The sequence below is a fragment of the Periplaneta americana genome, chromosome 11 (assembly GCF_040183065.1).
Source record: "Periplaneta americana isolate PAMFEO1 chromosome 11, P.americana_PAMFEO1_priV1, whole genome shotgun sequence".
Lineage (NCBI taxonomy): Eukaryota > Metazoa > Arthropoda > Insecta > Blattodea > Blattidae > Periplaneta > Periplaneta americana.
In genome coordinates, this window is record NC_091127.1 from 163,677,620 (window position 1) to 163,705,547 (window position 27,928).

The 27,928-nt window shown below is 33.4% G+C and overlaps 1 protein-coding gene across 11 annotated transcripts in view; it reads left to right on the plus strand.

Moving 5' to 3' along the window:
• The window catches only part of per (period circadian regulator), a 280,779-nt gene extending 252,889 nt beyond the window's left edge, over positions 1–27,890 (plus strand). For 9 of the 11 annotated variants that reach the window (XM_069840390.1, XM_069840394.1, XM_069840391.1 and 6 more), the window contains 4 exons: positions 3,474–3,758; positions 6,410–6,469; positions 10,284–10,577; positions 20,970–27,890. In XM_069840390.1, coding sequence (XP_069696491.1) covers positions 3,474–3,758; positions 6,410–6,469; positions 10,284–10,577; positions 20,970–21,059 — 729 coding nt within the window. In that variant the 3' untranslated portion in view covers positions 21,060–27,890. Of the gene's footprint in view, positions 1–3,473; positions 3,759–6,409; positions 6,470–10,283; positions 10,578–15,180; positions 15,289–20,969 lie in introns of all 11 variants that reach the window. The other 2 variants (XR_011334946.1, XM_069840395.1) reach the window with 2 other exon arrangements.
• The last annotated feature ends 38 nt before the right edge of the window (positions 27,891–27,928 follow it).

Sequence of the window (27,928 nt, forward strand, 5' to 3'; positions counted from 1 at the left end):
ACACAGAAACAAATACAACTTAAAAGATGTATACAAATTATTATGCAATAGTTGCAATGACTTCTACATTAGACAGACTGGAAGATCATTGCAAACACGTTACGAGGAACATAGCACAGCCATAATCAAACCACACAACAATGAACAACCTACGCAAAACACATCGAAAACTCCAATCACAATTATAACAACATAGACACTGACATGAAAATACTACACATCCAGCCAAAAAAAACAGAAACTTGACACTCTAGAACAATATTAAATTTACAAACATACAAAAACACACCTGGAAATCCATGTTGAATCCATGAATACAACATAGCATACAGAACAGAAAACACACTACAAAGACATCTCAACACACAAACAAGTAAATACAACCACACAGGCGTATACAAACTCGCATGTAATAGTTGCGACAGTTTCTACATTGGACAGACAGGCTGATCATTCCAAACTCGATACAAAGAACACATTAAAGCAATAACCAGAGGACACAATACATCTACATATGCCGAACACACAACTAATGCTAACCACACATACAATAACATAAATACAGACTTGGAAATCCTACACATACAACCCAAAAACCAAAAACTCAACACACTAGAACAATATGAAATATACAGACACACTAAAACACACCCCAATCAAATTCTCAACACACAGATCAAATTCAGAACACACACACTATTTGACACAACTCTTCATCACACGAACGCACCCACACAACAGGCAGTGAAGTTGAGATAGTGCCGAGATCTAGTAGGCTCTGAGGATGGTGTCGAATAGCACCGAAACAGCTGTAAGCCGCACATGCTTACATAATTAACACGAGTAAGATCGCCATTTAATCAATTATTTACTGAATTTAAATACTATTATAGTCACAATCATGCCATGGTATCAAAGAAAATTTTCACAACCTCGAGCGGGAATCGAACCTGCGACTTCCTGTTCTCCGGTCAGGCGCTCTACCACTGAGCTGTCGAGTTCGTCTCATGCCAAAAGCTTGGAATTATCCTTTCATACTGGCGACTGTGTTATAGAGTACTGTACATAGCGTCTGATCTAGTCAGCACTGCTTATGGCTTGAAAGAAACTTTACAAATAGCCATAAGTAGTGCTGACTAGATCAGACGCTATGGACAGTACTCTATAACAGAGTCGCCAGTATGAAAGGATAATTCCAAGCCTTTGGCGTGAGACGAACTCGATAGCTCAGTAGTAGAGTGCCTGACCGCAGAACAGGAAGTCGCAGGTTCGATTCCCGCTCGAGGTTGTGAAATTTTTTTTTTCATACCATGGCATGATTGTGACTATAATAGTATTTAAATTCATTAATATGTCACATCAACGGACGTGTATACGTCACCAAACATCGTAAGATGAAGATTACAATTATTTACACCTGGAAACATAAAAAGAAACATCCTGAACATTGAACTGAATTTCAAAACACACACCATTTTCGACACAATCATGAACGCACCCCACCACAACAGGAAACCAGCGAATAGGGATTATAAAGAATGGACTCTTCGCGTCGGTACCTTTAATGTAGCCGGACTGATTTCAATGACCTTCAAGCCAGCTACAGCGTGAGATTCTGCTTTCTCCCTAGAGTTGGCGCTGACATCACACCAGCTAGCAGTCGACACAGCGGAAATATAACACATTTAATTAATACATCTAGGTACATTATGTACTCAAAATAAATTGGATCCATAAAATAATAAATCCGTCATTAACTGTAATGTCTAGACTTTAGAGTTCCTTTATAATGAGAGTTGAGACGTTGACCCCAACAACAATTAAAATATGTAATGATTTGATAACGCTGAAAATGGAAAAACAAAACTCTTACGAGAAGTAAAACCATATACCTATATTATATTATATACAAATATTAAACGAATTCGATACTTAATTTTATAATGTATTATATTATTTTATAATATAATTTATTATATCTGAAATATAAAATATTATTATTACAACTAGTTTGTCACTGAGAAATAAGGAAAAGCCGTTAACCTGAATTTATTAGAAGCAAAGCGTTTCTGGATTATGCAATAAGGTAGGCGATGTTTGGATCCTCTGTCTCAACTCTATTCTCAATTATTATCTTAGTGTATGCTCGATTACACTAACCTCTAGCGCTTGAAAGTGGAACTAAACGCTGGCGCACAGAGAAACAAAACACAGGAAAATTCGCTCAGTGTCCATTCTTTATAATCCCTATTCGCTGAGGAAACCAGAAGATAGTGCGGGACCTCACTAGGCTTCAGACAATGACGGACACCACGTCGAAAATTGTCAGCCAGATACATTTTTTATATATTAACTCAGTAAAGAAGTTATAAAGTTAATCATGATGTATGATTTCACTGTTACTTCTTCATTGTTGGAACTAGTCCATTGATATTTTGAATTATTTAGAAACCTATTTTATTGAGGACTTCGGCATATTTTACAACAGTGCTGTTTTTGGCAACATTAATGAAAAGTTTTGGAATGGGCGTTATTAGCCATTTGAACTTATGTTTAGTATTACAATAATATTTGTGCTTTTTCTTGTAATGATTTACGTTTATTTCAAAATATAAAAATCACTGCCACCAATATAGTTCCCAAATGAATATTGGGAGATTTTAATTTAGTACCGGTACTGTTACATGTGTGATGCCTTGTTGGTGTCACTTCTGAGGTCCAAACCTGTCTTCGGACAGTTGACTAAACAACAACATCCTTAAAAATCATTGTATATATCAACATATACTCGTACATTCCTTTATGAACATTGTTTAATCCAGTTCGCAAACAATTTGTTTGAATTTGAATTTCTAAAGAGCTATGCCTAACGTTATTTTCTGTTTCAACCCATCATTTCTCGTCTTTACTCTTCGTACTGGAACAAATTTATTCCCCAGATTTATTTAGGTGGCGGTGATTGTTATGCCTGCTTCAGATATGGAAGTTTTTATGTGTGTGTACATTCTTGTACTCTCTGACAAATAAATTATTTTCTGAGTTATATATTTAACAGCCTACAACAGTCTTTTAACATCCTGAGTAATACTTCTGTACCTTATACAGTCTTTTGCCATATTTTATTCTACCATTTGACTTTTTTACCATCCACATTTGTTAGATTTTCGACGTTTATTTATATCTCCAGTTTTGAAAAGGGAATTTACTATAAAATAATACAAAATATTAAAACTGTACAATGAAATCAACAGGCAATATTCTCAGTAATGAATTGCCAGTACAATAGTAAATTTAAATTTATTAGTACGCACTTCTTCTTTAACTTTGCAATAGTATGTTCATTTTTTTAAATCTCTGCTAGAACATTGACGTTGCATCGTGAAATAAACCTTCTACACATATGATATACAATGCAACAACTAACACATTTTTAAGTTTTGTAAGTGACTGAACGATCTTCTTAATATTTTTAGGGTATGAGTGAATCATCCAAGAAGGAAAAGTCACTTTGTTCTCCAGGGGGTGGAAGAACGTCCCCAAATGTAAGTCAAGATGAGGATAAGGCAATAAAGTGTGAAGAAGATAAGAGAGACGTTGAGAGTGTAGGAGAAGGGTTCAGTACAACACGTGACTTAGAAGGCACTTGTGATGACTCGAGCTACTCGTCATTTTATTCATTCCTCAAGACGGATAAGTCTGATACCAGTATGAAGAGTTCACCTGAATATGTCAATGCCAATAATATGAATAAGACTGAGGTAAGTTATTTCAAGCATATTGAACTATGTAAATAAATAATTCTAGTTTTCAGTGTTTCTGCCTGGGTCTTGGCTATTTCGCAGTACAGTTTAGCAAGAGTGCAAGAAATACTCTGAAAATTTATGAAGCAGTAACTAAAATAGAGAAACTAAATCCTCAAAATTCGGAAAATAAAAGTGCTCTTGTAATGTCTATTATTATAATTTTTGTTACCAGTACCGGTAGTTTTATGATTGTTATTTTAAGTTACTAAATTCATCTTTTTTTTTTCTTTTCTTATCGTACATGGACTACTATGAATTGAGGAAAACTTATTTTTATTAGAATGCTTATAACTTATTTAGGATTATTAAGGTAAAAGTTTTTCAGTGCACAATATTTACTGTATACTAAAGAAATAAGTAGCGCTAACAAACCACTTGACAAAAATGGGTTAGTTTACTAGTTCATAGATATAACGAAATTTACAACCACATTATGATATCATAATAGATTCTAAACTAATAAATCTGCTTATACTTTATTTAAAATAGTATGTTAACCGAATTATAGAATTACTCATTTTAGTACCATACTCGAATTCTCCCCCAATGCAGTCTGTCAGACATTTCACTACTGGAAATATTACACAGTTAAATTACTGTTCTCCAACCAGGAGATTAACTGTGAAAGGAATGTGCTTACTGTTGCGTCATCTACTAAGTATATGATTATGTCTCGTGACCAGAATATTGTACGAAATGGAACTATAAAAATTGGAGATTTATCCTTCGAAGAGGTGGAAAAATTCAAATATCTTGGAGCAACAGTAACAAATATAAATGACACTCGGGAGGAAATTAAATGCAGAATAAATATGGGAAATGCCTGTTATTATTCGGTTGAGAAGCTTTTGTCATCTAGTCTGCTGTCAAAAAATCTGAAAGTTACAATTTATAAAACAGTTATATTACCAGTTGTTCTTTATGATTGTGAAACTTGGACTCTCACTTTGAGAGAGGAACATAGCTTAAGGGTGTTTGAGAATAAGGTTCTTAGGAAAATATTTGGGGCTAAGAGGGATGAAGTTACAGGAGAATGGAGAAAGTTACACAACGCAGAGCTGCACGCATTGTATTCTTCACCTGACATAATTGGGAACATTAAATCCTGACGTTTGAGATAGACAGGGCATGTAGCACGTATGGACGAATCCAGAAATGCATATAGAGTGTTAGTTGGGAGGCCGGCGGGAAAAAGACCTTAGGGGAGGCCGAGATGTAGATGGGAGGATAATATTAAAATGGATTTGAGGGAGGTGGGATATGATGGTAGAGACTGGATTAATCTTGCTCAGGATAGGGATCAATGGCGGGCTTATGTGAGGGCAGCAATGAACCTCCGGGTTCCTTAAAAGCCAGGAAGTAAGTATTGGAGCGAAGTAGATAGATAATATTACCGTTACAACGTCAGTTTAAAAAACATGCGCTCTCCTGTATATGTTATTTCCTGTATGGAGGGATTAAAAGACCAGGAGATTAACCGTGATTTAATTTTGTAATTAGGGTAGTATAAATATGTATCAGTGTTATCATTTGTGTTTTGAGAGTTAGCCAATGGAGATGCGTGTACCCATGTGTGTGACCTTATGACATCTTATGACATCAACATTCATTCACAGCATTACCCCACTGCGTCTCAGTCCCCTGAGACTTCCTCCTGGTTGGAGTACAGTATGATGTTTCTGTTGTACATAAATGTGTTAAATGTATTATTTTCGTTGAAGGCGAAAATATTTATGTATGAAAGCTGGAATATATTATATATTAATAGATATTAACAATACGGAGCTATGAATGTCAGGACAGATGCCTCAAGACTCTTTATTTCCCCTTGACTCACTTTTATTTTCCTTTGACTCACTTTTATTTCCCCTTGACTCACTTTTATTTTCCTTTGACTCACTTTTATTTCCCCTTGACTCACTTTTATTTTCCTTTGACTCACTTTTATTTCCCCTTGACTCACTTTTATTTTCCTTTGACTCACTTTTATTTCCCCTTGACTCACTTTTATTTTCCTTTGACTCACTTTTATTTCCCCTTGACTCACTTTTATTTCCCCTTGACTCACTTTTATTTCCCCTTGACTCACTTTTATTTCCCCTTGACTCACTTTTATTTTCCTTTGACTCACCTTTATTTGATGTAGTTTCATATTTTAAGATCTAAAAGACTAAATTTGAATTCTTTTGGACTATTGAACAAAGAAGTCATAAAACTGACGTAAATTAACTAAGTGTAAACAGTTTTTGTTGAAGCCTTAAATTTCGAGTGTGAAGTATGCTAGTAACTTACTGTATGAAGACAAGTACAGGTATAGAAAATCCTGACACGAAATTCTGTCACAATTTCTGAATGTCTTAATCTATTTCTATTACTTCATGAGAAATTATTAAAATTCAAAATGCTTTATTTGAATAATGGTTGATCGATAGACTTACGGAAGTTGCTGAATGGCAGAGAGCTAATTCATTTGTTACTATAATATATATATATATATATATATATATATATATATATATATATATATATATATATATGTCTGTTATTTTTCGTATATGTTTTTTCCTATCGTGATTGTCAAACTTCATTAAAGATATTTATTTCAGGAAATGGTGTGGGAGAAATCAGAGAACCCACGACCACCAAAACCAAGACCAGTATTAAAAGTGAGTCATAATTCTGTTTCATTTGCAATTGTGGTTCATACAGAGTTTCTAATCTGGAGTTCTTCTAACACCTGCTATCTGCTTGCATATTTCGTGGTAAAAAAAATAGTATTGCAGTAGGTGAAAAGCTAGCTAAAGGTGGGAAACAGATACTGTACTTCAATCTTATGAAAATTACATGATTAAGAATGGAATTAAACCAAAGAGTTTAACCTTACCATATATTACAACAAATGTTCGAAATAATACTCATCTGCTCTGTATCACTTCAATAAATTGTTGAGACCCAGTGTAATGTTACGAAGAATATTATAAATACTTTCTTTCACTTCTTCTGTGCGAGGTTTTTTGATGTATACTTTGTCTTTCAGTATCCCCACAAAGAGATATCCCAAGGGATTATATCAGGGACAGACAGGGACTAAATTTCTATCATTTGATCACCAAAGACAGCCACACAGTGACTCAGGTTGTAGTGCATTAGCTTGCTTGCGCTTGAGCATGGATTCAATTCCCATTTGGGCTGTTTATCTGAGTGGGTTTCTTTCGATGTTTTTCTCCAACCATAAGGCGATTGTGAGGTAATCTATGGAGAATGCTCGGCCTCATCTCGACAACTACATGACTCCATTGAAATACTACTTAATAATACTGGAATAAAGGACGTCGATTGTACAAAATTTTTAGGGATGTGGATTGATTCCAACCTCACGTGGGAAAGTCATATTCAATTCTTAACTGATAAACTAAGTCGTTTGTGTTATGCTTTCCGTGTCCTAACCAATATAACTCCCAAGGAACTACTTAGATCGGTTTACTTTGGCTATGTTCACTCTGTATTAGCATATGGGATAATTATCTGGGGGTCATCATCAAAACTTGCACAAGTGTTTAGACTGCAAAAGAGAATATTGAAAATTATAAAGAAGGTACCTATTCGCTCGGATAGTAAAAAAATATTCAAAGAGTTTGATATTTTGCCCCTACCTTGTATTTACATTCTTGAAACAGTCTGTTTCATCCACCAAAATTATGATAGTTTTAAAATAAACTCTGATTATCACAGCTACAGCACAAGAACATGCAATAATTTACATTTTAATCATCATAGGTTATCCAAAAGTCTCAATAGCTTATCACATACAGGGATAAGACTTTACAACAAACTCCCTGTTGAAACTAAAGCCCTTAACTATGCTAGATTTAAAAAGTCAGTGAAACATATTTTACTTTTCCACATGCCTTTTACTGTCAATGAGTATCTTAGTTTAGCACTCCAAATTTAGCTTACAGTAGTTAGTATCTCCTTTTGTGTTTACTGCTCTTCTTTTATATCTGATTCATGTCTGGGGTGAGACTGCCCAAGAAGATAAGGAAACCAAGAACCTTGTACAAGTAATGGTCTGAAGAAAACTGGAGAATTGACTTCATTACAGAATGTGTTGATTGTATATTATTTGTATATTATTGTAGACATCTTGTATGTCGGAATAACATGTATGTAACCGCATTTTTATTATGTATTCACTCTGACGATGCCATGAAATCATTGTATTTCCTAAGGCTAATAAATATCTATCTATCTATCTATCTATCTATCTATCTATCTATCTATCTATCTATCTATCTATCTATCTATCTATCTATCTATCTACCTATCTACCTATCTACCTATCTACCTATCTACCTATCTACCTATCTACCTATCTACCTACCTACCTACCTACCTACCTACCTACCTACCTACCTACCTACCTATCTATCTATGTCTATCTATCTATGTCTATCTATCTATGTCTATCTATCTATCCATCCATCCATCCATCCATCCATCCATCGATCCATCCATCCATCCATCTATCTACCTATCTATCTATCTATCTATCTATCTATCTATCTATCTATCTATCTATCTATCTACCTACCTACCTACCTACCTACCTACCATCTCACTGTCACCAATTCCATCGACGCTAAAATAACCTAGTAGTTGCTATAGCGTCGTTAAATAACAAAGTAAAAAAATCACCAGACTTCTCACACTTGCGTCATTGAAACTTTGTGAGTTATTGCATTGTTCTTCATGAAACCATCTGTAGTTTCGACGTCTGTTGTTAGAGAATTAAATTCATATGAAAGGCAGAATTTACTGAATTAATTGATCGAATTATTCGTTTCGCATACCGGTACCACACCCTAACCTTGATATATAATGTAATTTATGTACGGTATCTTAATGTAGGCCTATAGTAATTTTATCTTAATGTAGTTCAGTTAGCAATAATTGAGCAATGATTCAAGTGTTTGAATGATGATTTGTTATTAGAGTCGACGGCAATTCGGAAGGCGGTAGTCTGCTAGTGTTTGCATCGAGAGAGACCAATAGAGAGGGCAAGGCAGCGTACAACATTGCCACATCGTACTTCACGAGCATGTGCGATGCAAATAGCGCAGGAGAGAATTTAAATTATCAAAAGACAATAATGACGTTATCCGTTGATTACTGTAAACATGACACCAAACAAACCCTCTTTCCTTCACTAACAATATTCTTTGCTCGTTTCTCAATTCCACATCACATGCTTCTGCAGTCGTTTCTTGCGCGTTGGCAACGTTGCAGTCAGCATCAAGATGGCCAGCATCGTTCTGCTCATCAACGTTTTTAATAGTAATATACGTTACAAGAGCGGAATGTTGACGTTTTCATGGTCGAGGAAAAGATTGAAAAAGCGAAACGTAGTTGAGCTTTTTTAATTTCCGAGAACATGAAAACAAACATACCGCTCGTGTATCGTACATTATTTTGTGCGAAGATCGTTTATTACATGCCTGAAAGACGAATTTCTAATTAGTTGCAATGAAATCTCCATGTTGGTTTCTGTTTAATGACGGCAACTTCGGAACACCAAAATATCTTTCTTCAACATTGTTGCTGTAAAATGTTTTCTGTGTTTACTATACTCCAGCAGGCCGTCATATACGTCTGTCTTTTTTTTTCCTCCAGTCTATAAATGCGAACTTAAAACAAATGGTAGGGTTATGTAATGATTTATTTTTCATTTTAATATTTTAACAATATTATTTATATAACATATTGCAGTAATAACATCGGCATCTGGAATATTGTTGATTTTTTCACGGCTTCCTTAATGTTACTTGTATCAGGAATGCAATAAGTTCCGTGGAGTAGTAGACTTTACTTAATTTTTGTAAATATTTAAAAACAATAATTAACATTGCAATTTAGGTGAAATTGCAGTGGTAAGTTTCCAATTTATAATTATTACTGTGTTAAACGTCTCTAAAAATAATATGTTAAAAGCCTAAAGCAGTAAAATGAATGTCGCGCTTAAGCGGTAAGAAGAGGGAAATTGTTATGTGTGTTACGTTGGGAATACTGAATGTGGTATTTCACACTTACCGCGTATTGGTTCTGTGCGGAAAACAAGCAAATACGCACGATCTCGCACAAAATAATTATACACCTTAAACACTATTTTCTGCGCCTGCCTGTGTAATATTTGTCTTTTTACAGTCTCTTCTTCCATTTATTTATCTTACATGTACACAGTAAATGTTAGCTTTACTTATTCAATGTATTGAAACACTCACACGTGAACAAACGAACTCTGGAAGTACTTGTTGTAGACTGTTGTAGACTGATTCCGATTGGTTCTACTGTGCAAGTTTGTGATGTCACATATGAGAAATGCTACGGCGCATGTAGCAGCCGACCGCCTTCCGAAATGCCGTCTAGTCTAGTTTGTTATAAGTATGGTTGTTTAATTGTGACTGTTCTGGTTGTTTCATGCAGGAACCTCCCTGGATGGAGGATGTGCAAGTGACTCCTGATCTCGTTTTTCGCTACCAACTAAAAGACCAAGAGCTCGGAGCAGTTCTGCAGGCAGACCTCCAAGCCCTAGAAAATATTAATCAACCCCTCCTTGTTAATGACCAGCTAAGTCAACTCTACTTAGACATGGAGTTGGAAGGTCTTTCAACGAAACTGAAACTTGAAGAAAGTATTACTTCCAGTAGTGGGAGCAGTGGGAGCAGTGGGGAAGAACAACTTCAGTCAAATATCCCAGAAAAAGATGCACTTTTCAAGGTTAGTGTTAAAGAAACAACTTAAGGGAACTAGGTAGTGTGAGCTTATGACTGTTGTGTGTAAGTGAAATAATTGAAGAAATTTTTCTGTTATTCTTTAACTTTTGAATCTATCAATTTACAATTTTCACAGTATACACACAATAATTACAGGTATATTTCAGTTTTTAGATTATCTTTCTATCTCGTATACATGATTTTATAAACAATTTTAAACCCGAAAAATATTAATTAAATTTAAGTTAAAAACATAGATAATTTAGGAACATTTTTCTCAAAAACTACTGGGTTCAGCAGGTCGAAATTTGGTATAGTCCTAATTCATATGGTAGTGAAGATTCATGGCCACATTCATATGGTTATCAAAATTATTATGGATTTCACAGACAGAAAAGTATTAAAGAATATGAAAATTTTTAAATATATATTTTTTTTCAGTATGGAAAACATTTTTTTTAATTGAACGAATATATATATATATATATATATATATATATATATATATATATATATATATAATGTAATTAAAATGGCTGAAAATATAGTCAACTGCATTGGAAATATGCTTGCATTTTTAGGAACCTGTAATGCAAATATTTTCTGGGAAAAAATGTTCATGAAATATCTATGTTTTTAACTTAAATTTAATTCATATTTTTCAGGTTTAAAATTTTTTTATGAAATCAAGTAAAAGACATAGGAAGATAATCTAAAAATCAAAATATACCTACAAATAATATGTGTAATGTTGTAAAAATTGTAAATTAATAGATTAAAAACTTGAAGACTAATAGCAAAATCTCTTCACTCGTACACAACAGCCATATGCTCAGAATACCCAGTCCCCTTAAATACATTGCTTAAATGACTGTACTAGTATATATTTACATTATGTGCTTTATCTTACATGTTGTCGGCTTAGATTGTAAACCTGCTAACCGCCAAAAATAAAATATTATCAATGAAGCAAAAAACTAAGTTTAAATTAACTCTGAAACTTTAGGACCAATCCAAAGTACATGTGGCATTTGTACCTGTACTTTGGATTTGGTCCTAAAGTTTCAGAGTTAATTTAAATTCAGTTTTTTGCTTCATTTATAAAATTTTATTTTTGGCGGTTAGCAGCTTTACACTCTAAGCCGACGATGTAATACTTAAACTAGTAATAATTGGAAACCTTAGTGTCTTAAAATTTCTAAATTAGTGTAGTACATGTTTACATTTAATATGTAAGAAATAATAAAATGTTGTATGTAAGACATTTCTAGTGAGTTACGGATTTCTTGAACATTTATTGTAGATGGCTTTTGTAGGTAAAATTCGAGTACCACTGTTGGTAATATTGCTTATGTATAACCCATTATTAATAATATTAATTTTTCATTTCATACCATAATAAAAGAAAATATATATCACGTTTAAGGAAGTTACAGTACAATATTTTCTCACGTAATTTACATATTATGACTCTGTCTTAAGATACTCGTATGAGCATTGTTTACAAAATATTGATTTCTTTAATTCAGTATTATTAAAATAATCACATACGGTATATCATTATCCTATCGCAGCATTTTAAATCATAAGTTATTTTTTAATAAATCAATAATATTTAGGCCTATTGTTCTACATATTTTAAATAAAGAGTGGCTTTAAAAATACTTAAGTTACATCAATCGGAAAATTTAAGATGTCTGTATTGTTTACAACTAAAACCCGGATTTTTATGACATTTTTTCTTTTATTTTCACTCTTGAATTTAACTAGTTTTTAAATGAGTCACTTATGCCTCATGGAAATCATACGCTCGTACAATTTTTCTGCTATTCTCTAATCTTTGCACACCGACAGAATGTGCCTTACACTTCTGTGAAGAGACGACCTTGTAGGGAATGTGAAACAGCTTAGACCACCTGACTGTTTTAAATTGTAATATTGCATGGGGAAAATATAACTATACTGGTCAATCAAGTTATCTTAAGTGAACGACAGGTGAGAAGGGTTCTGTTGTGAAAGATGTGTGTATTGTGGTTGGGACTTGTAATAACGTTAATTGTAACGTAGATTTGTTAAATTTCGATTAACAATTTTTCCTTGAAATTATTCAAACCTGCTTTACAAGCCAGATTTGCATAATTTTCAAGATGTTTTGGATTATGGAGTTGATTTAAATTGCGCTTGTGGGATTAAGAAGTGTGGGCCTACAATGAAAGTTGCTATCATTTCGAAGTATGCTTGACATGTTAATAATGAAATTACTGAAAAAGTGATGGGAATAAAAAGAGAATTGCCCAGTTCTTTTCCAGGGTGATTCCATTTAATTCATCTTGTGCATTTAAATAAAACCTGCGAAAAACTCAGTTAGAATTCGAACCTACTTCTTTAGTTTATGAAAACATCATGTAGGCCTACCGTAGCTAAAAATATGTAAGACTTACTGTAGTGATAGTAAATATGTCCTGTTCACATGCTACTGAGAATTGTTGATATGGGTAAGCCTATCTACGGGAAGTAAAAGCCCAACTTGTTCTGTGATGGATAAGCTGTCCAGTTAGTTCACGTAGATTGGCTTCTGTCATGCACAATATTTCCAGCGCTAGATATAATAAAATACTGGAAGCAAGTAAAGAGATAGGTTTGGAAGTAAATCCCGAAAAGACAAAATATATGTTTATGTCTCGTGACGAGAATATTCTACGAAATGGAAATATAAAAATTGGAAATTTATCCTTTGAAGAGATGGAAAAATTCAAATACCTGGGAGCAGCAGTAACAAATATAAATGATACTCGGGAGGAAATTAAACACAGAATAAATATGGGAAATGCCTGTTATTATTCGGTTGAGAAGCTTTTATCATCCAGTCTGCTGTCAAAAAATCTGAAAATTAGAATTTATAAAACAGTTTTATTACCGGTTGTTCTGTATGGTTGTGAAACTTGGACTCTCACTTTGAGAGAGGAACATAGGTTAAGGGTGTTTCAGAATAAGTTGCTTAGAAAAATATTTGGAACTAAAAGGGATGAAGTTACAGGAGAATGGAGAAAGTTGCACAACACATAACTGCACGCAATGTGTTCTTTACTTGACATAATTAGGAGCATTAAATCCAGACGTTTGAGATGGCCAGGGCATGTAGCACGTATGGGTGAATCCAGAAATGCATATAGAGTGTTAGTTGGGGGGCCAGAAGGAAAAAGATCTTTGGGAAGGCCGAGACGTAGATGGGAAGATATTAAAATGGATTTGAGGGAAGTGGGGTATGATGATAGAGACTGGATTAATCTTGCTCAGGATAGGGATCAACGGAGGGCTTATGTGAGGGCAGAAATGAACCTCCGGGTTCCTTAAAAGCCAGTAAGTAAGTAAGTAGATATAATAAAGATTTGACATCAGAAGTTGTAGTTTGAAGCACATGATGTCTCACTAACTGTTAGAAGTATAGGTCACTTAGTTTTATACATTCTACAAATTAATTTTCTTAAAACCATTAAGGTACGGTCACACGTCGCTACTTTTGCAGTGCTACTTTTATACTGCAGCTGCAAAAGTTGCGTGTCGTGTTCACACGTAAGCCAAAAGTAGCGTGCTGCACGCTACTTTTCATGCTGCGCAACCCGAGTGCAGCAAAAGTTGCAACTGGAGATTGCGAGTCTGTTCACACACAGGGCGCTACTTTTGCAGCCGCAGTCATGCTGCAGGTTCCCATCTCCGTGTTGACTTCTCAATATACATTTTGTGGTTATGTTCGCATTATTAAGAAACTCATGTGAAAGCTTCCTTATCTATTATTTGCTTTTCTGTCGTATCTAGTATTCAGAAATTGACATTATTTTTACTATAAAGCTTTTAAAAACGCCTATATACTTAAATAATAACCAACAGCATATTCACGTAATCAATGTTGGCAACCCTCCTGTTTGGAACTACTCTACGGAAAATTTAAAAATTGAATTATATCGTCAGCAATTATGCTCAGACTGTGTTGTGTATTTGATAACTGTTACAAATAATTTATTTTCATCACATTTAACATTAAAATATATATCCAAACAATAAAAGTATCACTGGCACATTTGGGTGGTAACACTGGTTGCAACTGCAGCAAAAGTTTCAACAAAACCGATATCAAAAATGCTGCGGCTGCAACCCTGAGAACCCTGTTCACTCGTCGCTACTTCTAAGCTGCGTGCAGCATGGAAAAGTAGCGGGCAGCAGGTTCGGCAGCCGCTACTTTTCGGGTTGCACCGTTGTTCACATGTCGCAGTACGAGAGTTGCGCAGTTTTTTGTACTGCATCGCTGCAAAGGTGGCGACGTGTGACCGTACCTTTAGATTACATTTGGAAGTTCAATTTTGTAATCTTAATTGACTGCAGATTTGCTAAATAGTGAGGTCATACAAATCCGGGAGTTCTTTATTATAGCTATGGAATACATAATGGAAAAATATAATATATTAGAAATAAGTTACCTACCTACATAGCATATGATAACTAGGCGAAAGCAAAATTAACATTTTAAACTGTTACTGCGCATCTTTATTGCAAATGGTAGTTAAACTTCTTCTTAATTTATTATTTAATACATCTGTCTGCATTTTTAGCATGAAACAGCACAACTCTGACCGGACAGACATTGGCAGTGTTTGACAGATATTTGTGCTATTTACCGCTTCAGTTCTTCAGCATTGCTAACGACATGCATTTACAAGGTATTTTAATTTTTTGACCCTATGCATGGTTCAAGTCTTGGTCGTCTGAACCTTCTCACTTAAATAATGTAAGTACAGTCACTACACTGTGCATACTGTTTTGTAGTCATATGTATTAATACTATCCTTAAATTCAACACTCAACAATTCAAACGTTTCCTTATCTATTTGAATTTATATTTCTCGTTACTTTTAATCTGTGTTGAGCTCAATCAGTTCAGTATGTTCAAAGTGTGTATATTGTGTTGGCTGATGAGGTTAATGGGGGCAATGATTTATGCACTAGGTGTGGCATGTCAAGCGAAAGTATCTGCCTACATCAGCAGTTTTATGGACAACAGATCAAACACTGAAGTGCTTGAATAAAATAAGCATATGAGGAGTACACGGGAAAAACAATCGAAGTCACAATTCTCTGATGTCATCATCTAATTCAGTATATTACTGAAAAATTGACGTGTTTTTGTTGTCAAAACTGGTAAAGGAGAATTATCGCCATGGATACAGTCATCCTTTCCTACTTTTCAGTTAGGAACAGCAATAAATTTTGCAGTAATATATTGAATTAGATGATGACATCACCCTTAAGAGAACTGTGACTTCGATTGTTTTTCCCTATACTCTTCATATGCATATCTACATATATAATTTGAACTGGTAATGGAAATTACAGGAAAACGGCTGAACAGATTTTAATAAATGACCCTTCATTTTTAAGCTTGGAACCCAAAGTTTTTCAGAAAAATAGTAGTTTTCAGTGAAATGTCAATTTTCCTACATCATTTTCCTTTTTTCCAAAATCCATCTGTCGTCAGTTTTGAGAAATAATGGCTTTCCAAAATAAAACAACACACAAACACACTACAATAAACAATATTACACGAAGGCCATGATCTGCATGATTGCTGACATATTTAGAGTTCAAATTCAATTGGTTATTAAAAACTTCAAGGCTTACAAAAAATAATTTACAGGTGTGATTCTGCGGTGTGTAATTTTCTGAGTACAGCTGTATATTGGATGTTAAAATCTACAGAACTTGAGGTGGTTTGATGACATTATTACCATTAGAAATTAAATATTGTTATAGTTAATGCCATGATGTGACTATTTTTCATTAATTATACATATTAATGCTGTATTGATATGAAAGTGAAACGTTTTGGGGTTATATAAGTAGATGTAGAGAATATATGAAATTACATCTTCATTTCTATAATTTACTGAGTGACGACTATGTAGTATATATATATAAACTACAAAACTTACGTAAGATAATATTGTTATTAAAAATGAAATATTTTTATAGTTTTTAATCATGTAGGGTTGGGTCTTTTTCATATACTTAATGGCGGTGTGGTGTAGATATTTATATTCGTCATTCTCTTCAGTATTGGCTCAAGAGAGCGCAAAAATTACAGTTCCAAAGGATAAAATAAGAGGCTTAGAAAATTTTGTAGTCTCCTGATCCTTTCAGCAAGATCTCTTAGCAGGATAAAATGACTTTACCCTCTACATTTCAAACTCTACATGCAGCAGCTATACCAAGATGCTATGTCTATTATTCGAAAGCATAGCAAACCTGGCTTTTTTTTAACTTTCACCTACAATCCACAATGATCTGAAATAGCTATTGCTTTACTCCCACATGAAAAACCCACTGATCGTCTTGACATTGTTACTTGCGTTTTCGCGTTGAAACTCAAAAACTGAAGGTGGATAGGTTCAAGAATAAATATTTGGCATTAAAAAAACCATTCATTATTATGGAAGCAAATAACTTTCAAAATGTCTGGTATTTTTCATTGAAAATAAATCTGAAAAATTTTTATTTGAACGTCTAACGAACTTAGTTTGCAGCATTTGCTGCACAAGCCACTAGTTTAATATATTTCTGAAACTCTTCTCCTTATTACTCAAGGGAGAATTGTGAAGTGAAATAACATCAGCATATGAACATTTTGTAAATCATTAATATATAAGAATAGTTTTCTATCTTATAGAACGAGCTATTACTTATTTGCATGACATTGCTCTTTCGATTTCTTTAAATAGTCACAATTAAAAATAAATTGATTTATTTTCAAGTTACTCTTATTACACTTAAGGAAATATATGTCATACCAGTAGTTATTATTTTTTATGCTCGACCATGCCGAAATGTAGTAATTATACACCTGGTAGCAGCCCTTTAATGGACCTCATTAAAGTACACCTATTCATTATAATTCAGTTGTTCAGCCAATGAGAAACCACCATTGTACCATTATAAAACCCCAAGTATCGATTATTCTCGGATATGCAATCGAAAGACAATTAGCGAAAAGTCACGGAGGCTGGAAATCCAATACTGACGCAGAAGGTTATGTTCTGTTACTATAATAATTAGCGTTAATTGTAAATAATATTCAAATAAATTCAATTTGTCATCTCGTTTTTCAATTCTAAATCAATTTCCAGGTTATATCAAGACTAATGTTAAAGTTATTCTCTAGATTATATCAAGGTCAATGACATTCGTGCCTCGGAAAAAATCAATACTTTCGCGTCTACGCACATCTCACAATTCAGGTCATTTCCGCTCCTCACTTACATAACCATAACATGAATACTTTTGAATAATTTCAAGTTATAAATATGGTCGAGCATAAAAAGTCGTATGAAACTTGCCTATAATGGTAATTAAGACGCTCGTATGAAAATTATGAAACTCGCTCTAGTTTCATAAATAAACATACTTGCGTCTTAATTACTACCATTATAGACTCGTTGCATAATGTACTATTTCAGTTTCGCTCAAATATAGTAGCCAAACAAACGTACGAATTTCCTTCCTACATCGGTATTGATTGCTTTGATTGAGCCATTTTAAGAGCATTTATATGGCGAACTGATTTAAATCTGATGGGCTCCAATATGAATATTTCTTATAGTGCATTGCATAAAGACTCCAGCAGCTTCGACTGTTTGTGTATGTCTGAAGACAATTCCAATTTCATGTGGCTATGAGATTACACAGATTTTAATAGCCTTCACTATGTAAGTACGTGAGAAAATATAGTGCAATTTATTTGTTTGTTGTCTGCAAAATCTCGTTAAAACAATAAAACAATAATAAATTTAACAAAAATGTTCCTAGATACCTTTTCAGAATTTTAGCAGTCTTTGTGTTAAGGGATTGTGAACTGTATTATTAATTATTGGTATTAGTGTACCGATATTTAATGTGCCATTTTTTTTTATTTTAATATATTTTGTAAAAATAGATCATTATGTTATATGATCAAACATACAAACACTGCATATAATATAATGTGTTCATCAGTTGTAGCTCCCTTCATCCATGATGAACCTTAGTAATTTAATTTAAAGTTTACAATCATCACTACTTCATTCTCACATAGTTGAGCAATTTTCACCATAAGTCATTGTTATATGATCAAATATACAAACGCTGCATAATGTAATGTGTTCATCGGTTATAGTGCCCTTTATCCTTGATGAACCTTAGTAATTTAATTTAATGTTTTACAATATCACTACTATATCCTGATGTAAATTAGGAATTTGCACCAAAGACTGACGTTGCTTGAGTTGTTGTTTATAGGCAGACGATGTTAAATATATGAGCTTTCAGTGACTACCAGTGGCGGTTCCTCGGGGGAGGGAAGGGAGGAACGTCTTCCTCACATTTTTCTCGTTTTGAAAGTAAATACCAAATGAAATTATATGCCTTGAAATTCGAGGAAGATTCGATAATTTTTAAGTTCACAGCTATAAGAAAACCTCAGTTGATCGAGTTTTAAACGACGCGCGCTCATGTGCTGCTGGAAAACTGTGAGAAGGATGTGAGATTGTCTGTGTGGAGGAAAGTCACTCCATTCCTCTTTTACTGCAGTTAACACACACAGACAACAGCGCGCTAGCAGCCAGAGAAAGAAGCAGAGTTTTAAAGCGAGTAAATGAACGGAGAGGGAGGAGATCCTCCTCTGAATCAGCGCATGGGCGGGAAATAGAAACCGCTGCCATCTAATGATGCTGCATTCAACCAAACTGTAACACGTCATCTAGGAGGAGGCACAATAAAAACAGTTTTAACGCAAAGCTATGAAAGACACCATATAATTTTTTTTTAAATTATAATCAAAATATATTATTCATTGCACTTTATATAAGCTATATTCATGGTTTGAAACTTTCGAGGATATCTGAAAGTTGAAGTTGGATTTATATAAAACAAAGTTAGTTTCGCAGATCTTTTTGGCCTCTGAAATTCACTTCCATTCATTGTCTACTAGACAGGACAAGCCAAGTTGTCAGTTTTGTACAAATATATTTGAAATTGAAGGTACTCCAAACAACATTATTTTAACATAAAAAAATTAATCAGCCACTGGCAGCTTTGAACAATAATGGTAGTATGACTGTACAAGAACTGACATTCTTCAAAAGCATGTGATACTGAACTTGTAAAATGTACATGTGGCAACACAGACCACGTGGGTGGGTGCAGTGTTCTCGCTTTCCTAACAGATTATTTCTCATTCCCACTTCCATAAAACGGTTCTGGTTACCTGTTAGTAGCTAGTCTCTTCCAACACGTGTGATGCTGTAGTGTGCGTGAAAAATGCTTCGAGGTTGTGAATTTCCTTGTAATTGTTAATTTGTGCAATTATCCAACAATCAATGGAAGTGAAAACATATTTTGGACAATTTAGGAAACTCAATTTACAACAGATTATTGCTATACAAAAGGGAAGGCCAACCCTAACATTACCTGGTCTTACATGTATGCATGTAGGCTAATTTGTAGCTTGTTTCTCTCAAGAAGGTGTCATTTTGCGCTGTTAACTTCTTTCCTCCTCTTAAGAAATATGCAGGAGCCGCCACTGGTGACTACCTATCCGTAATGACAAGTGCTATCGCCAAATTTCGTTAAAAAAGATTTGTTGTTAGGCGATTATTTAAGATCTGAAGTTAATTTTTTCAAACTTTCTGAGTTGCCTCAAATTGGCATGAGTTAACTTTCAACATTACCTTCTCGAGATTGACAATCAAATGTTCTCAACATTGCAAATTACAGTACATATTAATAAATAAAAAGGTATTAATTGTGTAGACACAAATGCATATGCAGTGAAATGTTCTCATTATGAAGTGTGGGATAATTAAAATTTAAGTAAAGTCAAATTATATTCCGTATTCATTAAATGCATTTTGTTTTTAAAATTTAATTTTTGAATTTATTATTTTAATAGAATTCTTGCTTATTCGTTATGAAATAATGACATATTTTATATGAACATTTTTGTAAAGAGAATTCTCAAATGACACTTCTCAAAAATGTTTTTTTATTTTAAAGTTTTCTTGAAAATGGACGAAATTACTAATTTTCAATATCAGTTCAGCTGTGTAGATCATTGCATTTTTAAGAACCAAAAGAAGAAATGGCAAGAATAACAATGCTAAGTAATAGAAATTCTTTTGTTTTATATACAGTATTGCATTCACTTCTATGATTTTTTTCCTAGTAAATTTACCTTTTAGATTAATCATGATAATACATTTTAATAACTTTCTTTTTAGATATCTATAATTTGACCAGTAATTCATATCATATTTACATTTCACTGTAATTTTATATATTCTGTTTCTTATGTTATTAACAATATTGTTTGTAGGGTAAGAAGAAACGACGCAACATAGAGTATGGAAAACTGGTCATGATCTTTGAGGAAAATGCGCCTCTTCCTCCTCCATGCACTGAGTGATAATGAACATACCTTTCCATGAAGTTAAAGATTGTTCTACCGTTACTTGGAAGTTGGAACAGACTGGGGATGGATTTCAGACTTATTCTATCTGAATTGAAGTATTTTTCCTTTTCTACGTTTTTCTTCGTTGTTATCTTGACTTTCCAATATAAGGAAAAAGTACGCAAAGTATTTTTATAATGTAACGGCGCATCTGATTTCTGTCACTTGAATTGCATTTACTATCTGGATAATGTAGCGTGAAGTGAACATTGGTGTTTCTACAAGAAGTGAGAGTGAAGGTGCAAGTGAAAGATGTTGTTTTAATTCAGAGTTTACGGTAAATAAGACTTGTGAGTTTTATGACTAGTTCGGTTTTATAATAAAAAGAGATGTCATGTGGAGCATAGTACGAAGGAAGAAGACTGAAGCCATCGTATGAAAACTACACAACATGGAAATCATATTGGAAACAGTCTTGGAATATGACTGAATTATTAGGTCATTAGGGCAAATGTCTCTAATGTACTGAAATATGGCATTGCACAGCTCCCTTGTCCGTGTTTATATTCAATTCGTAAGTGGAATTAACGTTTTGTAAATGCAAAATCACGTATTTTGTATTATTTCTTTTTTTTTTTTTTTTTGTAAAAGTACCGGTAGTCCTTAAAACATATCACGTTGAAAGTTGCATAAACATATGGGACATGGAAGATTATATTTTTGTAATTTCCTTGTACCAGTATTTACTTCTTCCGAATTCATTTTATCGGCATTTCCAATTTTTTATTAATAGAAGTTGTTCAAGACGAAGCATTGAATTAAAGGGAGTGTCTGTGCTTATAACATGACGAGAATTTCTGCCATAACCTGAATAAGTCATAAGTTTGTTATAATTCCGAATGTGTTTTGAGATGTTCTGTATGCGATTACATTGCAGCACACGTGCTCCAGTGCTGTGTCACATTGACATTTAATGCAGTATGTACGGAATACTGTCGAATACATAATGTACAATAATTGTATAAAAAAAGTCGTTTTGTATATATAAATTTAGTCATGTTCTTTCATTACATTATCAATATATCAGAGAGCCATTCATATAATCACGTTCTATGTGTTCATTCTCATATGTTGATAATTGTAAATTTTATATGTTTCGCTACATTTAGTATATAAATTTAATTCCTATAAAGTTAGATTTTGTATTTTCATAAATGCAGCACCTAGGAAATAAAGTGATTGTGAGAGAGAACATTATTCAAGAATTATAGATACAATGAAATTGTGATTGTCTTAATTGTGTTCACATTTACATATCAGTCAAAAAGTGATCGTTTTCTGTTCAAGTTTATGTATAAAGTGTTCAGGAGTTGTGGTGTGTATTCAGTATCATACAGACCTTTGATTTTGTTATGATACATTGAAAATCGAGTGGTATTAAATGTTATTTAATTTAACTTAAAGAATATGTGAAAATTACAGGTTACATTTTACGTAGGCCTATAGGTACTCTCTTCGAGAGCTTAATTTCCATAATGATTGACGTCAGTAGTGGCCTGCGGTTACAAAGGTTGGCAGTTCTGCATGAAAAATAGTGTATTTAGCAAACGCATGCTGTTCATTGCATCTAAATCGGATAACACGTGTAATTACAGCTCCTTCTCGAAGTTCACTGTGCACCCGAAATTGTACTCCAGCCATCCGTGCGCTACACCTCTCCCACCTGGTACAACTAGTGACGTAGTGGAGATGTGCTCCACATGCTTTTCTAGTTTTTAAGTCAAATTAACTAAATCCTACACTCCGGTGTTTGTCCATGTATTTTCTCCTCTAAATAGAATACACGGGTGGGGGAGAAAGCGTTTTCATGAGCGCAGCAAAAAACCAATCGTTTCCATTACATATTTCGGTATTAAAATGACTAGCAGGCTACGTGATTTCCTCGACTTTTTCCAGAAATTTCAATATTTAAATATTGTGTAGGACGTCCTAATTTCTTAAGTTAACATGCAATTTCTCTTTTAATTTCGAAAAGGGTTGGTCGATTAGGTTTTCATTTCATTCATTTTTAATATAAAATATTTCCTTAGACACACTGCCTAATCACATCACACCACCCACAGTACTATAATACACTGGAACTGTAATGATATACAGCAGTCCAGAAGCCTGTGTATTCTAACGCAGGTCATAAAGAGATGAGGGTGTTGGCGGTTCTTTTGTATATTCGGAGAGAGCTGCTTCGGTTGCAGCTCTAATGCAGTCTTATGGGAGGGTGAAGAAAACCAGTTTTCTGCTGCCGACTACCCTACGTTGAGCTTCAGGAACTGCCGATCACAGATCCGAAAAGTACACTACAGCTAAAATTCTCGAGCAGTTCAAGGCTCCTACAGACAGTAAAATCTCGAATCGAAGGAGAATGAATTGGAAAAATAAATGAAACAATGAACTGGATTACATAAAAGCACGTTTTACGTTTTTAATTTTTTTCAAGTCCATTTAAATGGCAGTTCTGCAGCTCCGCAGTTCTTATTGTAGAGCCGCCCCTGATTGACTTGAACATACAGAAATCAATCATGTATTTAAAATTAAATATTTGGCCAGAATGTAAATTTTCCAACTATACGGTATCTCCATGTAGAACAACTGAACATTTACGCAATACACTTGAATTCGTATGCTGAACTGTGTGTTACCTCATACAAATATAAATAGACGTACCACAGTCTACTATATACAGTCGCGAAGCTCAATATGTAGTAAATATGCAAACATGGATAGTTGCCCACCACTAGGATCGCTACTATCGCCTCATCATCGCAGATCTCTCTCCTAGCAGCCGACAAAATATGTTACACTATCGTTGTGTTCTTTTGGAAAAATTAACACCTTCCTTCCATTATTGAAATATTAAATGCATAAAGTTAATTTATTATTTTAATGAAGTATATTAAATCCCACCATAAACTCGAAGATACCTGCAAGAAATAGGTTAATATTATTTTTGCTTGTGCAAAACGAACTGAAATTTACTATAATCGCTTCACTCATTCAAGATTATAACGATAATTAACTATGAAACCAATAAATATTAATTTGCATTTCCCTTTACAACAATAATAATGGAAATATGAATTAATGGATTGGTACGTGTACCGGTACTTGTAGTGTAGGCTTACGTAGTTGAGGTTAAGCAATAATAATCACACCAGAATTGGAAATAAAACGCGATTGATAAATTTTATTGTAACAGACTTTTTCTACGTCTCTAATAAAGTAACAAATAAAAATAACAACAAAATTGACAGCTATAATTAAAAACATATCCTTTGAAAAAAAAAAGTAGGCCTAAGCAATAATAATCCCACCAGAATTGAAAATAAAACGTGATCAATAAATTTCATTAAAACAAACTTAATTTTTCTACGTCTCTAGTAAAATATTATTATTCCAATTATTGTATTTTAGCCATTAACATTTTCATTATAACCAATAACGAACATTTCACAAGCATCAATGTGAAATACGCAACGAGCTAGCACTCGATTGAAATATGATTCAGTCCAAAGTCGACCGTGGACAGTCTATTGTTTCTAGTTGCTAACCGCTTGGAGCGCTTTATCACGAGATTTGCAAAAAATCACCTCAAGCTTCGCGACTGTATATAGTGGACTGTGGACGTACTGTATTCATAATGCCTTTCTCTACAGAATGTTGTACGATTGAATCTGAAACCTAAAAATTATGAAAGACATTATTCTTTTTGCACGTCCTTCCAACATATGGCGTGTCTCATAATTAAATTTACGTTGAGATGATATATTTTTAAATCCATGCAGGAGTGTTGCAGTTTAAGCTTTGCAGTCCAGTGTTGTCAAATCAGCCGATTTCCTTCAGATTCTGGCAGAATTGAATTCCTTAAAATCGGAAAATATCCTTGTCAGCCGACAACTGAAAATCTGGCAGAGTTTGACAAATGGAATAAACTGTAGGAAGAAATAATTGTATCATTTCGCCGTACAGAGTCGGTTAGTGCAATAATAAAAATTTCTTTAAAAAAAACTCCTAGAATCTACTAAACTGGTGGGGAAATCTGCCAGAAAAGTACTTTGTATTTATTATTTCTTGGAGTAACTAAGGCGACATAAGAACCATTTACAATAGGCAGGAATCGCACCACAAATTCGGATGTAGTAATCTTTTCAGTACTTTGCATAAAAACGTGTTCAGCATAATGTTGTAGAAATTTATGTTTGTTATATTTCCAGACATGAAACAATTCTGAGGACTTGGTGAAATTGTCTTTAGAAAGCATATAAACCTGTTTCGTTATTGTGTTAGTAATGATGTTGATTCATTGCTTGAAAAGCAGTGTACAGTAAATAAGATCAGAATTTCTTTGTATCTTTAAAAATCTCGAAAACTACCATTCTTTATTATATTTGTACGTGTAATTTGTTACATTTAAATATGAAACTGAATCCAAAATGTTATTATTTGAGTAATTTCCAGTAGATACCCTAGAGTACATACATCAGCCAGAGTTGTATGTCAGCATACTGTTTTGAAATTGACTTTTGTTAAGTGTGAACTATTTTTATAATCCATTATATTTGCATCCTCTTTTGTGCTACTTCCTTGTTTGAAAATGAAACTTCTGCTGAGCAGAATTTTGTTGCATTTTGTAATTTTAGTCTTAAAAGTTGTTCTGTTGATCAGAATTTACTTTATTTTGTATTTTAAGCTATTAGTTTTCATTTTGCACCAACTGTTTGACCTAGAGACTGTAGATTATATATTGTGACTCAGGGAAGACAAGGATGTGAAATAATTGAATATAAAATACTTTTATTATAATATGTTCTGTAATAAATTGAGGATAAGCTGGCGTTTGTTTTGCAAATGGGAGGTCATTCTTGAATGTCATTATGCTTCCTCTGATGTCCAGTTAGCTGTTATATTATCCTAGTTATAGCTCTCTGAACGCAGCATATTTTATTTTATTGTCACAAGTCAGCAAGTATGAGTCAGGGTGTAAAATATAGTGTAAGTTATAGAAAGTTAACCTTTAAGAGTTTGATATTGGAAGTTATTGATATATTTAAGGCTATTAAATGAAAAAATCTGTAATAATTTTATCAGTTTTGAAAGTTGCTTTATTTATAGGCACAATTGCACCAGCCTAAACTGCGTTCTGCTTGCTTTGAGTTAGCCTTATTTAAATATATTTATATATTTCTGTATATTACATTGTTAAGATACCGTTATTAGGTATTGTTAATAGTTTTTTTTAACATTCGTTTCAAGTTGAAAGATTTTTGTTAGTAAATTATAAACACAAGAAGGCAACAATGCTCAAGAAGATTCAGTTGTTTATTTTTGTGCATTTCAGCTTTTCTGTATGGGAATTTTTCCTCTATAAATCCTATTTTTCTGCTGTTAATGAATAAATTAACTTTTATGTCAAAAACGCATGGATTCGTACAAAAATAAAATGGACATTACTAAAAATACTGTTCAGTAGAAGTACGTATCTTTCAGAGATTGTGAAGTTGTGAAAAAATTGGAACAGATGCATTATAAGGGCCACCCATCACACATTATACGCAAAAAAAAAGATCAGCGGAAATAATGGTTCGATTAGCATTTTTAGCATTCGATATTCGATAAGCATTAAATGCTACCAAATTAAAAAATTAAATTTAAAAATTTAAACAGTTTGTTACTACTGATGTGATTTTAGTCATTTTGTATTATATTTTTGATCCAGGGAAAATATATTTTACTATTACTACCGTTATTTTCATTTTGAAGTAGGCTACAAGTCAACAATATAAAACTGATTGTTAATTTAGAAGTTGGCAACATATATTATGTCGATTATAACAACAATACATATCGATAGTAGCATTCATACCATTCAACCAATAAGGAATTTGCCCCTGTAATGCATCTGTGCCAAAAAATTCTCTCTACAGAAACAAACGTGGGAATTATCTTTTGAGAAATGTTTGCATCTTTATGTAGTGATTGTGTCGGAAAATAAAAACATTAGAGCTACTTGATAACTTACTCCAACTCATTGAAATGATTTTGAAAATTAAAATAATTTTATCTGTTTCTGATATATACGAATCTGTGTATGAAAAATTACATTAAATTAACTGTGCATACATTATAATAATAATTTTATTGATCCACCTAAAATGAATTTTCATTATATTTCCTCTTAAAATACGAGATAGTTTGATACAAAGAAGTTGACTATTGTAGATAAAACGTGTTAAATATTAATCAGATCATAAAAGTACTTTTGCTGCAATATTAGTCCTACAATTTTCATGCGTAATTTGTGTTCTATCAGTACCAGAATTGTAACTGAAATAGGTCTGAGTATATAATAACAAAAATCTCCCTACTTTGTAACGTTTGTGTATTTTTTTATGTTCATTCAGCTGGATTGGCACAAAGTGAAATTTGAGATTGTGGTATTTGTCACTTGACTAATAATTACTTTAGTTGCAGGAAAAATCTGTGCTGACTGTGAACAAGGACTGTGACTGTGTGTTGCTGCACGTTTGAAAGAATCTGTTGCTGGGAACTATGTACAAAACTTTGGCATAAGTTAGCATGTGTGCTTCAGGGAATTGTCTCACATAAATAAATAATTTTGGATGTAGTATCTAGTCACCTATTTATTGTTTTTATAAATTTTATTTAATTAATGTTCTCGGATCACATTGTGACGTCCAGTGTTTTTGTAAGAAATTGTATGAAACTAATATTGTTAGTAATTAGAAAAAGAGAAATAAACTTGGGAAGGATGTTTTCCCAAAATTAGTAAAATTGTTATGAATTTGTTCTTAGACCTTCATACCTCTAAC